Genomic DNA, 18,049 nt, shown 5'->3' with positions numbered 1-18,049 from the left:
TTTCTGTTCACAGAGTTTCTCTTGGCTAGATATTTTCAGGTAGGGGGTCACTCTCAACCTCATAACACACACAACACAGCTGTGCCTGATGTATTTAGATAGTGAGTGAATAGTGGGTGTATGCAAGATACAGACATAGAAGCCTTAGAAGAAAACAACATGGTCCTAAAATGGTATCGTTTAAATAGCTGAAGCAGCCTAATTATCCCACTTATGAGGATATATGACATCAATGAAAGAACCAAAGAACCCCCCTCAAATAATTCATGTGTGATACAGTCCTAACCAGCCGTGAATAAAGTAACAGAGAAAAATGGAACCATAAAAGGACATCTTTCGGCCCTGGACGAGCAGGCTAACAGATTTTATAACGAACTATAAATTCACAGGATTTTTATTTCCACCTACACATGGTCACAATTACATATGACTGAATATCCCCATAAAGGACAAAACAGTTTTTGGCAAGTTAAAGCCCCGCTCTAAAAGTTAATGTCTTGGGCTTCTTCATTAGGTAGCTACTGAGCACTCATGCAAGAGCTATGCTACTGAGGTGTTCAGTGGGAACCGGTGCGAGGGCTCTTTAGAAGTCAGTATTGCATTACAGCCAGCGAAGTGGGCATGCTGCTTCTGTATTCATTATTAATGTCGCCGCGGATCTCCCCTGGCCTCCCCTCCCACAGACACTGCAAGAAAGGGAGAGCCTCTCTTAACACCTCTAATGAAGTGCTGCATTAAAGCTAACCAGCCTTAAAACGTCTGCAGAGCACAGCGGCTAAATGGGGCCACCAATTAGCACTGTGCCTAGCAGAGGTAATGGATCAGTGGCAAACAAGGGACCAATGCATGCTGCCCCTGTTTCAATAAAAAGGACATACGGCTGAATTGGGAATGGACTGATAGTAGTGGTGGGCAAGGGGACACACGATCAAGATCACTATACTTCATAACGCTCCCATTACAAAAAACAAAGCTCTCTACACTAGCCGCAAGCTGCAGATACATTCTGTCCAGAGGTGGAAAGGAAGGGGAAAAAAATGCCATAATGGCTGATTTTAGATTCAGATAGATAGATAGATACTACATCAGCACATACAACGTCATGGAAAGGTTTGGGCACTCATGATTTCTCACTCTAATTAGCTTGTTAAGGCTATGGCTCCTTTTGGAAAGAACAGGTGACGAAAATGTCAATGCTTTAGAAAAAATCCTCAAACTCAAAGGGTTCCTCTTAGCAGCTGCCTAGCACTCTAAAATAATTCAATCTCACAAAGCAGAGGTAGGCCATAAAAATTAATTATAATTATTAATAATGTAATTAAGAAATGGCAAATAATAGGAATGGTGCAGGACATGACAGGTCCTAGAAAACCCCAATACAATTCTAAAAGAACTGCTCACAGACTTGCTAGAAAGGCAAATCAAAATCTTATTTGAGCTTCATAAAGACTCTGGAATGGTAGTGCACTCTTCTACTGTGCAGTGACACCTGAACAAATATCACCATTACTGCATCCTCCCCAACAAATGTTCTGTCAGATGTCTAAACAATCCTGATGCAAGTCCTGTGGAAAGTTAAAAGCCACAATAATGGAAGGTATGTTTGGAGAAAAAAAGGGGCAGAAATTTGTGCAAAGAACATCTCTCCAATTGTTCAGAATGGGGGGAGGTTGTTTATGCATTGGGCTTGTGTTGCAGGTTCAACATTTCCCTGCAACATGCAAGCTACAGGTTTTGCTATGGCCCTCACAGCCCCCCTAACCTAAACATAATACAAAATCTGTAGATAGACCTCTAAAGAGCAGTGCATCAAGATGGTTGAAGAATCGCACAGAACTAGAAGCCTTTTGTAAGGAAAAAAATGGCACCTCTCCCCAAACAAGAACCGAAAGACTAGCAACAAAAGGCTTGGAAGCTCTGAAATTTGCAAAAGACCATATCAGGCATTCACAGTACCAAGGGTGACCACAATATCCTATGCCACTGTATAGGTGCACTTGATCTTGATCACTGAAAACCTTACAGACCCACAGCCAATATTCTCAGTAGTGCAGGGATACTCAATCATTTACATTTATGTCATTTAGCAGACGCTCTTATCCATGCTTTGCTATTTACTCAACAATGGCCGATGCTAGTTTGAATAGACTTAAAATTCAAAGATACCTCTAAGTTTAGACACTACTAAACACAAGTCAATATGAAGACCATAGTACTCTACTATTCGCCCAAGTACTCTCGGAAAAGCTTGGTTTTCAGTCTGCGTATTAAGACAGTGAGCGGCTCTGCTGTTCGGACACCTAGGGGAAGTTTGTTCCACCACTTCGGTGCCAGGACAGAAAAAAGCCTGGGCGCTTGTCTTCCGTGGATTTTAGGGGATGGCAGGTCGAGCTGAGCCATACTTGAAGCTCAAAGGGCTCTTGGTGCAGATCGGCTTTTGACCATAGCTATCAAGTACGGAGGGTTGGGAGGGCTGGTCCAATCACCATTTGTGTTGCACATTTGGAAATTTTATCTCTGCCTTTAACTCATCCGTACAATTGCTAAGAGGTCGAACTGCACGGAAAGGGGGAAAAAGTAACATTGGAGACAACTGCCTATTTAGTATGCTTCTGTAATGCCTTCAGTTCAGAAGTATTACAAAGTGTACACAAAATACAAGGCAACCATAGATTTGATGAGGAGGTCCAGAATGATAAAATACCAAGAACTAGACATTAGCGCATGTTAGGTAGTTCCCTTAACATTGACATTTCAATTTTTAATTCAAAGAACATAATTAATGACTTAAAATACATAAAAGCACATTTAACCTCAATGCTGCAGTGCTTATGGAACCAGCCCTTATTTTTAATCGAAATCACAATTTAAATGGACGCAATTTTCTAGTCACAGTAGCTGCAATATGAATTAGCCAATAGCCTGCAAGAAAAAAAAAAACACAAATACAAATGAATGCCCTGCTGATGACCAATCAGAAGGCGCCAATTATGCCACAAATCCCCACCTCCGTTACACAGGCGTTCAAAAGCATCACGCCATATAAGAAAAGCTTGTGAAGGCACACCAAGATTGACTCCTCGGCTTAGGTGTTCATTTATCTTGCGTTATTTATCTGGTTACTCATTTAAAATAAAACCTAAAATTGCATTTCATCTGTGAGATTTGAGGATTTTCTTATGTAGTAATATGTTTAGAATTACACTTGATAGATATGCGAACCACTACTGAGTCTACTCACACTGATTAAAAAGCTTGTAATATTAACACCAAGACTCTTGCAACATACGTTTCAGGCAAATCTGAAGGCGCAGAGATGAGAGCACCATGACCCAGGTCTACCCAAGCTAGCATATCCTGAACCCACTCTCAGGCGTCAAACCCCGTCCTAAAATAGCTGCTCGGTAAACACAAGGTGCTGGGGCCTGTAAGTCATTGCAGAACTTCTGAGTCAGGACCAATTAAAATGTCAGTTTGTTTGAGCGGTATTATTGCTGTACAAACTGCGTATTAAATGTGATTCATCTGGCGACTGAAATCGCTGTGTGATGTTTATGCATTAGGCCACATATTACAGGCCTGCACTGGAGGGACAGACGCAGAGAGCGACACAGTGGGATGTATTTTTCTTTAACGATGTGTAATGTATATCATCACTTTTAACAATGCTGAGACACACCACTACGCCGGGGGACAAGACCCAGGCCTGTAGACGCCCTGTAGCTCAGTGCTTGAAGAGGTCTAGTGCTTACCGGCACTTCTATGCTTCATTCTGTAGAGTATGCATTCTGTAGAGTTTTTCCTTGTGTCCTGGCACAAGACTGACAGAAGGTTGGTGCAGAGCATACTACGGTAGCCTGAAAGTGCAACAAACACATTAACAAACCAGAACACACACCAGAAACAAGCCACAAAACAAATCAAAAAAAGTCTGCATGAGAGAACAGAGAGCTGTATGTGTTCATATGCATGTCGATAACGAGCATGCGGAGGCGGGGCTGAGTGAGATCTGGGCAAAGTAGAAAGCAGCCAATGAGAGGCATTTCTGGCATTTCGGTTTCTGTTGTTGGCACAGAAACCAGTGGGAGTATTAACATTTGGAAGGTATCCCCCCCACAGCTACGTAATACAGTGAAAAGATCCTCGTTATGGCTGTGTCTAAACCGTAATACATACTGCCTACTCAGGCGGTATCAGTTGGCAAGTTGTCATCAAACGCGTTTCTCGCGCCAACTAGAAACGTTTCAGGACAGATGTGAACCACGGATGAGTCGTCAAAGTTTAACCATAATATTGAAAAATTTAAATCAATCTGGACACAGAGCTGCAATGGAAACGTACAGACTAGGCAGCTGTCAGTCACGTGAGTGGAGCATGGATAAAACCAGAAGGCAACATGGTCACACATCTATAGCGAAATCACTGGTTGAAATCAATGCAAGTTCTTGTAAAAGTCAACATGGCCAGTGATGTTTATGGATAAAATCCCACCCTTCAACAGGCCATTTCAAAGTAAAAGCAACTAATACAAGGCAGTACCACAAAGTCACAGAAAATTACTCTCTTACATTTGTTTCTCTTTGGGTGGAGTCTGAAAAATGATGAGGAAAATATTGCTGCTACTTGGCACATCCTCGGTTTTAAGTTTAAGAAAAAAATACTGAAGTTTGTATGAGCAGCAGGAAAGTTCATCAAAACAGTGAATTTCTTAATAAGTTAACGTTATCAAATACATAAAATGACCTCACACAACTTAAAAGCTGATAGCTACATATGAGTTATTTAGCAATTAAGCAGTTTATAATCCAAATAATGAATGATTCATTTTAATAGTCTCATAATCTATTGATTATCAAAATAGTCATTTGTTGTAGCCCTAATCAGCTTTTTTAGGGAGCGGACATGATATGGGGGATTAAAAAAAAGAAAGAAAAAAAATTTGCCTGAATGTTCGTTGAAGGAGCCACATTAACATTGTAGCACCAGCCCTTTTTTTTGGACTGCACTTTTTTTTCAGCACTGCCCCAGACTCAAGTGAAGCCACATGCATGCAATTAGGTTTTGGTCCACTGGTCTGATTGAGATGACAGAGGCTCCATTTGCTGCATGTCATCTCCTCTGCTTTCATATGATAATTAGGAAGTAGGGAGCGGGAAGTAGGGAGCGAGAGAGAAAGAGAAGGCACCGAGAACACACATCAGGACACATGATAGAAATTAGCCCCCCCTGCACCACTACCTTATGTAATTGTGTACAGAGATGAGACGGCAATCTCCGTTCTGAACACTTTGCGGGTGATTTCAATATTAACCCCTTAAACTCCAGGCTTATTACTGATGTATTTGTTTTAACATTGATTATTCATCTTTGTAACTACTATGAATTATTGCCTTGCATCTGTGAAACTAATAAGGAGGGTATGGGAGCGAAAAAAAGGCCCATGTAACCGTTTGCGCGAAAAGGATAAGTTGTACACATGGCCTCAAAAGGACTGTCTATGAAATCGAAATAGCTGGAGACATTAACACATGGCCCAGAATGAACATCCAGTAAGGCACGCACAGTAACCTCACCTCCATATCATGCCAGCATAAATTAACACACACCTACACACTTTTCCCCAAACACATTTCCTCACCTTTCTCAAAAGACCCGTGTGCCGCAGGGCAAACAAGTCTGGCACAATCTGGCAACACTTTGAGAAGAGGCGCACACAAGAACACCCACACGACTGCATGACTGTCATCACTCTCTGCTGGCCAGCTGAGCCCTGGCCCTCATTGATCTGGTCCAGACTCATCCGACCACTATCGGAGGACCGGGAGTGAAGCTATTGGTCTGTCAGCCCTCCCCCCTTCCCCCTCCCTTATTGCACTGTAAGGATGTGTAGGGAAATTGACAATAGTCTGCGTCTGGCTGGCTGGCTGGGCCGGCAGCCCCTCCTTCTAAATTCCTCCATGCTTCTGCCCAAAATCCCTTCTTTTCTTGGCATCCGCTCGAGAGCCTGATTTCTCAGAAGGATGATTCAGGAAAAGCGTTCATACCTTGGAGTGTAAACAGGCACAGATAAAAGATGAAGATGTAAACACGTTACTTTTGTTTAGCTGACCTTCTGGAAATTGCGCCGCTTTGCCAAGACGCTCGTGCCAACAACCATCTGTCTTCGCACTTTTACCGGACACAATGTTGAAACTTAATGATGGTGTCATCAAAATTTTTATGTCCCAAAATTTCTGTCTCTCACACACACACACACACACACACACACACACACACACACACACACACACGTACCATAGAGAGATATACTGTCCAGACACGTGCTCTTGCATCTAAAAACCCTCCCATGCTGGCGCTATACTATTTTTTCAGGGGTTTTTTATACTATATTTCCAGTGTGTGTGTGTGTGTGTGTATATATATATATATATATATATATATATATAAGGGAATATATATATATATATTGTTTAAGGGAAAAAGCAGTCAGAAGTATGAAGTTTGCGTCAGTTTGAAGTTTGTCTTTTCCAACCTGGAATCAAGGAAGGCGGCGGTTGGTACATTTCTTTCAGCATTTCAGTGACAGAAGTTATTGTTGGATAATTTCTCCCTTAGTCATAACTTACAATCTCACAGCTGTAAGTCATTGTTCTTATCCTGACCTTATCCTGAGTCACTTCTAAGAAACGTGTACAAAATACTGCCTGACTGTACAGTTAGACCAAAATTCAAAGAAAAACTAGTTAATTGTCTGTTTTCATGAATTTCCGAACTAATGGATTATTAAACTGTTGATTAACCTGAAATGTGAAATGTTTACATGGTGTCTGTCACAATCCTGTAAGGAGCATCGTAAGCATGTGTTTACTTTTGCAGGTATTTAAATAAGGCATCAAACAACGTTAAACCTTCTATCTTCTATCCTAAAGAGAATTCTAGAGTGATGAAGTGCTAAACTTGCAGTTTGTGGAGACTCGAGGAAAACAAACAGCTGGCAAAGCCAGTCCCAGTGGCCATCTGAAATCAGATCAAGCAAGGCTAACTCTGAGGCCAGAGTGACCAGACACACACATTGGCGACTTGGTGCCCTAACTGATTGATCAAAAAGGGGGCCGTGTATGGATTTGAAATGGGTCTAGACAGGTCCAGATGGGCCAGTGGGTGATTTCTGAACTGCCTGGACGCCAGAACAAAGTGCTGACATGCTAAACTGGACCATCAGTGTCAATGTTGGATGGTGTACCTGCCCCCCATAGCAAGTGGCTACTAAAACAAATCTAATTTCACACTGTTGTCTGTGTAGCATTATAATGTAACGTCTATGGGACTGAATTCATAAACCATGAGAAATGCTAAGTTTAGCATGGAGGGGAAATCATGATTCAGTGTCGTCAGACATATCCTCTTCTGACAGTTGGGGCTTTTTCAGATAAGTATTTTGCATTTCGCTCAACATGAGGCTGGGTTTACAAGATTCTTTCACTCCAAGGTGCTACTGCGTAGCTCTGCATGTGATTGTTTAGCCTAAATAGACTTGAATGGACACCAGTTTTATCCATTCACAATAATATTGCGCACTCACAGACATCTTAACACAAGTTTTGCTTTCTTATTAATCGTAGCTTTATTATTTCTATCTGACCAGTTATTCGACTGCTGTTTTGTTGTTTTATGGGGTGTCAACCAGAGGAGAACTGGTTTCCTCAAACTTTCAGTTCTTCTCAAGGTTTGCTACTCTTGGCCAACTCTTTTCCTTGCCACTGTGACCAATGGTTTCCTCAAACAATAACTGCCAAATTCAACTTGATTTTGCTCAAAGAAGTGCAGCATCAACGTTAACGCCTTTGCTCTCGCCAGCACAAAGTGGTTTTGCCACACATCATCTGACTGCACTCTTAGTGTTAAAAAAGAGAGAATGTGAAAGTCTTGTACATCTGAGCCAACTAAACTTTTTCCCCCTCACTCTCATAATGGGGTAATGGGATGGGCCAGTCAGTTTATTAGATGTGTTGTTTGTATATTCAGTGTACTGTCAGTATACTGTTCCCAAAGTCATAGAGGATGTGGACTGTAAGCAGAAACACATATATATGGAGCCAGCATAGCTATCCTAATCTTATCGTAGATACATATCTGTACATAAAACCACATAATATTTGACAAACCACATAAGTATGTCACCTTCTCTAATGCAAAAATGTCATTCTAAACTCCAGAAAAAAAAGTACCATCCACTGTGAAACATTTAAAAAAGACAATTATCATTTCTCCAAGTCCGCCAAAATCAAAACGGCAGGTTTTAGCAAAAAGGACCAGAAACCCATAAAACGCTGCAGAAATGTTAGCTAGTGTGCCTGAAACGTCCTCTAGTGGTAGCAATCGACCACTCCTCCATCAATCGCAAGGCAAAGTAAGCACTACAGTGTTTAGCACATGGTTCACCCACGCAGTTAAGAAACCATAAGATATTCAAAAGCATGCTTGCACAAACCAAATTTTGTGAGCCCTTGGACCAGATAATGGAGGGGAGATGGTAACTTCATAATCTGTGGTGCAGATGTGTTGCAATTGGAGGGTGGTGGCGTAAAGGAAGGATATCTACCTTCTTAGCTTTGGCCTTCTTCTCATAGGTGTCAGAGAGAGGCTTCTTCTTGGGCTGCAGCGTGGCTTTGGAGAATAGCTCTTCAAACTCCTTTGTGTCAACAATGCCTGGCTCTTCCAAAGAACCCCATAGCGTGTTATTGCTGGGGGAAAAAAAACAATGAATATGCATGGAGTATTTCAGGTTTCATTAGAGCAACAGCTAGTGACAGAGCAAGGGAGGGTTACTCAAGATTATATAGAGTAGGAAAGGCACCTCTGGAAGTACCAAAGCAAACTGTTCTCTCCCAGCTGTACACAATGTTATTTTTCTTTTAGGTCTCCTCAGTTGCACCAAAACTCGAGATGTAAGTGCGACATTAGTGCCTTTGCAAGTAAGATGTGAGTGAGACATTATATTATGTGTCTTTGGAAAGAAGAATTTGTCCAAGGTGTTTCGGAGAAACTTTAAAAAGACTAGATTCAAGTGTTCTTCCAGAAGTACTTTCCTCTCGTCTGCAAAACTACTGCGTCATTAAGGATGAGAGGTATTTGATTTCTCCTGTTGCTGAGTAACATGGACAATACAAACAGGCTGTCTGGTCATGAGCGAGGGAGGCCAACAGTGTCTTGTGACTGTCTTTGCTACCTTTCTTTTTCCACTCCTTTCGTCCTAAAGTTGGAAAATAATCTCCGACAATACAGCAGCTCTTTCCAAGCGCTTACACATGAATTGACCCTGGCGTATTATAAAAGGATGGGGTGCATAAATCTAACTTTATCTTCTAACATCAGTTTAGCAAAACTGGTCCTTAAGGAATTCCTTAAGGAACCCCTTTTATCAAGGCTAAAGATTCGAACAGGTTCACATAGATGTGCTGAATAGAAAAGGCAATTCAGTACTGATGATGATTGGTACGAGTTAGCAGCATAAAAGGCTTCATCGGATATAAAAGGGAACAAAAATGAATCAGAATGAATCCGGCCCTGTAAGAAATCTAGCCTAAAATGGTTCACACTCTCACTGTATTTCTTCCTGTGGGGGAGTGTTTAGATCTGGATCATGATCGCCTACTTCAGATGGTCATCTTCAGTGAAGTGCTTCATATACAAAGCTAATTTTAGTAGTTTTTAAAGACGAATGAAGAATCAGTTTCAGTAACTACTGAGTAATTCACACAAAATTGCCAAAATATGTCCAGAAATGTTTGAGTGTCCCAATCAGCTGAGCCAGTCAAAGATGACTGGAAGTTAATAATGAAACATTTCTTTAATATTTTAAGCAAGATTCATTTTATATTTACAGTTTTCACAATAACAAGAAAAAGCAAGAAAAGGAAAAGCAAAAAAGTCTAAGCACCCTGCATGGTCATTAAATTAGTAACATGCATTTTCAGCAAGTATCAAATATTCTCATTCTTCCTTGCAAAAGCCCTTTAGTTCTTTGGGCTTTTTGGGTTCAATTTTCGGAGGTCTATCCATAGATTTTTATGACAGCAAAAATCGTGAGTGTTTTTAGGATCATTATCCTGCTGTAGAAGCCATCCTCATGTCATTTTTGTAGCTTTTGTTAACAAATGGTGCTTCCTGAATTCGCTGGTATTTCTGTCTCTACCAGTGTTTTACGTATGTCACTGTGTATCAAATAAAACATTTTCATAGCTACATAGCTAGTACTCATTCAAATGCTTAATGATGTTAAATCAGCCGTTATGGTGATGAAAAAGAAAAAAATGCAGGCACTGGCTGTAGGCTTCCAGAAAAAAAGCTTTGTTCTTCAAATTAGCTTCCAAGATATCAACTTTTTTTCAAAGTGAGATATTCTTTCAACCAGCTTTTAAGACCTGGTTGATAGGATGTTTTTAGAGCAATTTTAGATGTGGTGTATTCCAGCCCTTCCGTCAATCGGTATTGACTGAAGATCAGTCAATCATCTTTCAGCTGCCTCAAAACCATTAATCGGTCCATCTCTAAGAAACACTTCAAAATCAGTATTGAAAAACACATGTTGGTATCATTCCATCTCTAGTCTAGAACTTGACACACTAGAAAAGTCACTTTCCCTGCACAAAACAAAACAAGTCCTTGCACTTGTACTGCTGTTTGGATCAACTAAAACCTAGCTTTATCGTCATGTCTTTTTTTTAAGCTTGGGCCTTCTGTCAGTGTAATAATCTGAGCATAATTCACCAAACATAATGAGCAGCCCAGACATTAACCAGAGCTTTGGCAGGGCGCGTTGGATTCAGTGAAGAATTTTACAAGCGAGAAATGAGGTTTCTCAGAAAAACAAAAGGGTCGAGCATTTGGTCATGGAGACAATACCACAGCAATCAACTGTGCTGCCAGTGATTCAATTAAGAACAAGTGAGTGTAATCTGAAGCGTTTGGGAGCCTGGTATTGCAACAGTGTTGCACTCCCTTAAAGAACACAAATGGATGTAATGCACACTGACTTGCCTGACATTTAGCCTTGTGGTTTAAATGGCTCTAATGGACCTTATTGTCCTTTCCACAAATAGCTGCAGTAAAACAGGTGAAAGTGTATTGGTGGAGACAAGCCAAAGGCTCACACATTGTTTAGCATTTTCCCTCTCTAGGCTACTATACAAGTCCTGGTAACAGAGGATTAAGAAGTAAATTTCGCAAGGTTCATGCAGTCATATTGAACTCATCGACCACCCTACCAAACCATCCTCATAAAAGGGTGTTAAAAAAGAAGTAAAAAGTGATGAGCCCTATTTAAAAAGCATGGGGTGCCACAGATTGCTGCACACACACATGGTAGTGGGGCTTTATTTTGGTTTAACACTTTTAGCACTGTAGCACTGATGGCTAACATAAAAAAACACTCATTTTCCCAAGGCTCCTGGAGTGAGAGAGGACTATGAAGCACCACTGTACATCCTTTTTCTAATCCCCCTTACAGTAATACAAGGCCATAAAGCTCCTGGGCTGGCACTCCAACCTCTCCATCTGTATAAACCACAGGCACTTTAAAACAAGCAGCTCACACTCCATTTCCCTCATAACCACTAGCTCTAGGTGTGGACAGCTACATACACACTGTTCTTTGAGTGTGTAAGTGTGTGTGGGGGTGGGAGAGTTGTGCCTGGTTGAGCTCAAAATCAGTAAACGCCATGGTGGCATTCACATTGCAGAGTGCAAGTGGCACAAAATTCAATTTCCTGGCTAAATGTGACATATCAGATTAATTTTTTTCCCTTCAGAATATAATCCAACTATTTAAATCAGATCTGAGTCTCTTTCATTTCACTTCACTGTATATGCACATAACACTGTTGCCATCATTCAGTGTGGTGCCATAAAGGTAAAATGTAAGCATGTCTGTCTTTTCAGAGCAAATGTGCGTTCACACTAATGGCAGTACTACACCGTATTATGGGATATGACAGCAAATAGGGGTTCAAACAATCACATTAAGTCACACTCTTTAGCCATCTTCAGCTTTCTGGATAATTACCAAATGTTAAATGTTGGTAATGTAAGAGTGATTGAGACAATAAAGAGTTTTGGGGACACAGGTTGTCTGACTGACTCTTACAGTATATAGAATGATTATATATATATATATATATATATATATATATATATATATATATATATATATATATATATATATATATGTATCAGATAGAGCAGGGCTGCTCAATCCTGGTCCTGGAGATCTACCACCCTAAAGAGGTCAGATCCAAAACAATGGCTCTAATGTTCAGTTGCTTCTAAAGGCCTTCATTATCTGGTTCAGGTGTGTTAGATTCAGGGTGGAGCTAAACTCTGGAGGGTGGTACATCTCCAGAATCAGGTTTGATCAGCCCTTAGATACGTAAATAGGTAGGTAAGTAGGTAGGTAGATAGATAGATAGATAGATTATTCAGAGCTACTTTGCATATCTAAGGTGAAGCAGCAAGGAAAATATAGTGAAATTTGAAATTATCTACAAGGACAACATGGTGTGCTTACTTGTTGTCTTGAATCTGAATCCTAGTCCAGTAGAGGGGCTTCATTGGACAGGTGGGCTCCACTGCAGGCTTGCGGGGGGCTTTATCTGCAGCCTGACCAATGCCAAAGCCACCAAAGGCAGGAGGAGGAGGTGGGGGGCCACATCCTGGCATGGGTGGGGGTGGAGGTGGGACCCCGGGTATGCCAGGTGGAAGGGGTGGCGCTCCAGGGAGGGGTGGAGGTGGCGGCGGTGCATGTCCAAGTCCAGGCAAAGGAGGTGGAGGAGGCGGTGCTGTGAATCCAGGAAGTGGTGGGGGTGGTGGTGGTGGAGGTAGAGGTGCTGAGCCTGGCAGAGGAGGAGGTGGAGGAGGAGGAGGAGGAGGAGGGGCAGGAGCTCCTGGGGTCACATTTAAGGTCAAGGTGATTGAGTCCAGGTCAAGTTTTTTGGGCAGGCTGAGACTGGGGCTTGGGGTTAGCTTGGGGCCCTCTCCCTCAGGCGGCGTCTTGATAAAGGTCTCGCGGTCAGTCTGGATGCAGACGGTCCTGTAGGTTTTAGGTGGTGTGTCATCTTCAGTGGACACACAGGCCTCCCGCATTCCTCCACGCTCCCGCAACGAGCCATGGTCCCGCTCCCGTTGCATTTCGGAAATGGTTCCCTCCAGCCGGGACACTGCCACAGCATGCTCTCCCCGCAGCTGGAAGACCTTGAGTTCGAAGTCGTTCTGGATTCACACATGGTTGGAAATGAAAGATATTTATGTTAGCATAGTGCGACAAAGTCATGGTGTTCATGCAGGTCATTCATGGAAATGGCTAGACGCTATATGATACCACTAGTCAGCACAAAAGAAGTCAACTGGTCACAAATGCTGTGGTAAAATGATCGTTTTCAGGCCTAAAAGTCAAACTTGAGATATTTTCAGTCTGGCTGAAGCGCAAAGGAAAGTGTCTCGACAAACTTCACATTATGTCATTTGGCGATGTGCTTACAAACACACTGAAAAGTGAGACTGAGAAGAAGCGCATTTTACAACGCAACCTCCACATGTTTCTAGTTACAATGTGGTTTGAACAGGACTGAGCAAGGCACGCTGTCTACTCCCATGCTTTACCACTCCTTGTCAGCACTAAACATCCCCCCCATTCGTTTTGCTTTAAATTGGATGTGCGTGTGTGACAAACAAGATACTAAGACACAGTCAAGTAATAACACATTACACTACATTACTGCATCAGGCAGCATTAATCATCCTCCTAAAGATATCAAGATGTTGTTTCCAAGAGCGGAATAAATTTTAATATAAACGATGGATGCCACAGAATTTGACTTTTATTATGGCCTGCATATTTAAATCATGTTTGAAGAGACTTATTACACATTTAACAGCATGTATGTTTATAATAGTTCATGCAAGTGAAGATTGAAGGCTAATTTAATGGATGCCAAATTATGACTTCTCAGTAAGAAGCTAGACGTTTAGTCCAGCCACGTCGAGGGCTGACATGCTCTTACAATTATTTTGAATCAACCTATTCAGAACAAATGTGCAGCTGTAAAGTGTACGGTTGCTGTAATTCAAGACAGATTCTATGTTTCACGTACATTAAGAAGGATTTTCAATGAAGGATACGCAAGGACAGTGTAATTAAGTTCAAGACTTCACTAATCTGGCCTAATCTGTGCCTTAAAAACCAGCTTTGAAAGCAAAGCCCTGTTTTATCTATGACTGGCATTACATCAGGAGAGAAAGAGCGCACGCGAGAGAGTGAGAGCGACAGAGAGAAGAGAGAGAGGAAAAAAACTATCAAATGCATCCTCTCCCCCTGAGAAGTGTGTGAAACTGCATTCGAAGAGCCTCTTTAGATGCCACAGCCTTGCCAGCCACAGCATGGCTGCATAAACATTAGACCCTCTCTATCAGGAGACAAATCAGAACAGAGCAAGTAGGGTGTTCAAACTAATCCTTAGGCAAAGCCACACAAATAAACTAAATGAATATACAAAGAAATGTTTCCTGACGGACAGGGGCAGTTTTGACCGTGGATGGGGTGCCAGGACGTGTCCAGCTTTTAGACCATGATCTAATTTCATAAGAGGAGCTGGCAAGAGGAGCACCTCCATCTGGAAACTATCACCCCAATATGGCTTCTTCACTCACTTCTGCCCTCGTATCCAACTATGCTGTTTACAGTCAGTGGGCACTGCATTCAGCCTTTGGCAATGTGATGGCATCTGCCAACAAAGAGTTAATAAATACGTTGTTTCTGCATTATCCATTAATGTTCGAAACAAATGAAAGATTTTAATGTGAGCCTTTAATCTCTAACAGTATTGTATTTTCACTTGTACTTTATTCATTAGCATTGACATTTTAGTATAGCTTGTTATAGTAATTCAGTCATTATTATTATTATCCGGCCTGTGCTATGGAATACAAGTTAACTACTATGAAACTAGTACATACTAGTTCTGACCCACACGAGGAGTTTTAATTTAATTATGTTGATCTTATAGTGACCATGTGATACATGTAAAGAGATCTATTCATTCCTTTAAAGAATTATAAGACATTTTTCTGTTACTATCCAGCACTGAAACTGATCTCTTGTCCTACTTTTAGTCACACTACACCTTCAGTCACTTAAGACTCGCAAACACATTTGACAATTACAAATATCTGTGTTCTGTGAAAGACATATCCATTAAAGGCACAAGCAAGAGCAGAAATAGTTAAAATCTTTGAGCAATAGGTCTAATACAAGAGGCCTCCATGAGGGAACAGGAGCATAGTCCTCTACAGGCTGTGTTTGTAACCACAAACGTCATGGAGTAGTAGTTATAGGCTTCATAACATGATCCAATTCTGTTGTAAAATGCATCTTAGAATAATCAAAACAGTAAGTGTGACTTTAAGTCCTGAATGTGTGAAAATAACAAGAGCTGAACTGTAAGTGAAATCTGGAGACCTCTGAATTAGCCCAAGAGGGATCTGGCAAATTAATACATCCATCTCTCAGAAACAGAAAAGTAGCACAATACACTCAAGCTGTGCAATAACCTGGGGTGGCTTTGGGAAGCTGATCTGTGTAGGTGTAGTATGTTCCAGTGCATTTTTGCTTCCTCGGGCATTTAGTGCTGTTACCTTTTGGGCTAAGCACATATCAGATTCCCTCCGATGCCATCTAAGATGACTTCACTGTGCATACTGACATCTAGTGGATCATAAGGGAACTACGGCATCTAAATGTAGGACTTACATGCAGTTTTTCCAGCTCCTCTTTGCATTCTCTCTTCAGCTGAAGCAGGGCAGCCTGGTGTTCTAGAAAGACAGGCATGACATGTCAGGTTATGGTTCTAAGTTTCTCAGACAAGTCTGTCCTGCAGACAACAGGCTCAAGAAGGTGATAATCTGAGTAATATGAGTTTTCCTGATTCAACAAACTCTTCAAAGTGAGTATGTGTAAAGTAGAATAAACACAGAAGAAAATTCTGATTGTATAAAGTGTGAAAATGTGATAACACAGCTTGGTCATCAGGATATTCTTCTCAAAGTTTTATTTAATAGTTTGCAGTAGTTTACACAGCCTCACCCTACTGTAAAACAAAATACACCACAGCTTCTATGCAATGCTTGTTTGACTCCTCGTATTTGCATTGCCTCCATAATGTCTATCATTTGCTCACATAATGTCAATATTTGTATGGACAACAATGGGCAACTTTAAAGAAGTGTTATGTTACATAAGGCTCTTCTCATTTATGGATTCTCATAATCCAGAGAACACAGGAAAGGCTCGACACCAGTGGTTTCCAGCCTCTGAAATGCACACTAGCATATTCTCTGTTCCCATTTCAGCAATTTGTCAAATTACATAAAGCACATTATATGGACACCTAATCAACAATACCATCATTTTATCAGCCAATCGTGTGGCAGCTGTGCAGTCTGTACAATCATGCTGATACAGGCCAGCAGCTTAAGCTAATGCTTCCATCAACCATCCGAATTGGGAAACCAATGTTATTTCCATGATTGTGGGCATGGTATGACTGCGTGTGCCAGACAGGCTGGATTAAGTATTTCTATAACTGCTAAAGAAAAAAAACATTCAATGAGCAGCAGTTCTGCACACTGCTTGTTGATGGGATAGGTCAACAGAGAAAGGCCAGACTGGTTCCACTTTTGTCAGCCAAAAACAGAAAGCGGAGGCTGCAGTAGACACAGGCTCACCAAAATGGACAGCAGGAGTGTGCCAAATCAGGCTGCACCCAGGTCAGAATTTGGCACAACTGCATAAATCCAAGAACCCAACCTGTGTCAACTGTCTGAGCTGATGGAAAAGGTCTACTTGCCATTAAAACCAGTTTATCATCATTTTTATGTTACAGACTATCTGAGTATTTTTGCTAACCATGTTTATTCCTTCATAGCCACAATTTATCCATCTACCCATCTATCATTCTGGCCACATGCAGAATGATAATGCACCATGTCACAAAGCAAAAGTAATTTCAAACTTATTTCATGAACATGACAATAAGTTCAGTGTTATTCATTGGCCTTACCAGTCACCAGATCTGAATAGAACACCTTTACAGGATTTGGAGATTTGGAGCATGAAGGTGCTCCTTAAAAATCTGCCAGAACTGTGTGATTACTGCAGTACCAAGGAAAATTACCTTTGAACATGCTTGACTCTTGCTTATTCTTGGTCTTCATAAAATGTGCCCCAAGTGTGGTATTATGCTAATTATACAGGGAACCCTTGATTTTGTACAGACAGTGAGGAATTATTTTTCTTAGATTAATTATCTATTAATCTTATGCTATTATAATTTCAGAAGTTGTTAATTTTGGGTTATAACATGTGATTACATTTTCAATGCTTTTTTCCCCCTTTTTCTTTAAACATGACAGTTTTCTTGTATTTTATATTCTGTGTTGTATTTATATGCTGTTTTATGTTGTTTTTTTTAATTATACTCTGAGTGATGGAAATTAAACTAAGTTCCATAAACTGAAAATATTTGTTAAAAAACAGGACAGGCCCACAAATCTGCAGCCTTCTGGAACTGACATGCTCAAGTGTCCACAAACAGCATCTACAAGGATAAAAGCAGGGTGTGGGAACTGCAAAATCTGATTTCTCAACAATCTAACCCTTACAAACTCAAGAATCGGATGTACTATCCTGGCGTGACAACAGAAAACTAAAATAAGTAAGGGCAATAAACGCTTCACTCTAATTTTTGAAGTTGTTTCTCTCTCTTGTATTTATTTATTTAGAAATGAGTCAGATGACGAAATGAAAGCTATGTGGCCTAAATCCATGCTCTTTCTTGTAAGCCATGTAGGTATTTGGAGTGCTGGAAATGAGTAATGTTCTAGACTGTTTCTTTGACAGCACGAGACCCAAACAGAAATCTCATGGCTAGGGACAGCTTAACATGCATTCCTCCTTTAAACGGATTTAAAAAACAGAACACCCGTGGATCTAATGACT

At 41.0% G+C, this 18,049-nt stretch overlaps 1 protein-coding gene across 3 annotated transcripts in view; it reads right to left on the bottom strand.

Moving 5' to 3' along the window:
• Window positions 1–18,049, bottom strand: part of LOC140564382 (formin-like) — an 85,995-nt gene that overhangs the window by 40,787 nt on the left and 27,159 nt on the right. For all 3 annotated transcript variants that reach the window (XM_072689793.1, XM_072689794.1, XM_072689796.1), the window contains 3 exons: window positions 15,803–15,864; window positions 12,566–13,266; window positions 8,603–8,744 (listed from right to left, as the gene is read on the bottom strand). In XM_072689793.1, the coding sequence (XP_072545894.1) occupies window positions 8,603–8,744; window positions 12,566–13,266; window positions 15,803–15,864 (905 nt within the window). The remainder of the gene's footprint in view (window positions 1–8,602; window positions 8,745–12,565; window positions 13,267–15,802; window positions 15,865–18,049) is intronic.

Source organism: Salminus brasiliensis, chromosome 10 (genome assembly GCF_030463535.1).
Source record: "Salminus brasiliensis chromosome 10, fSalBra1.hap2, whole genome shotgun sequence".
NCBI lineage: Eukaryota > Metazoa > Chordata > Actinopteri > Characiformes > Bryconidae > Salminus > Salminus brasiliensis.
Note: the sequence above shows the minus strand (reverse complement) of the source record. Positions and strands in the feature narration are given on the sequence as shown.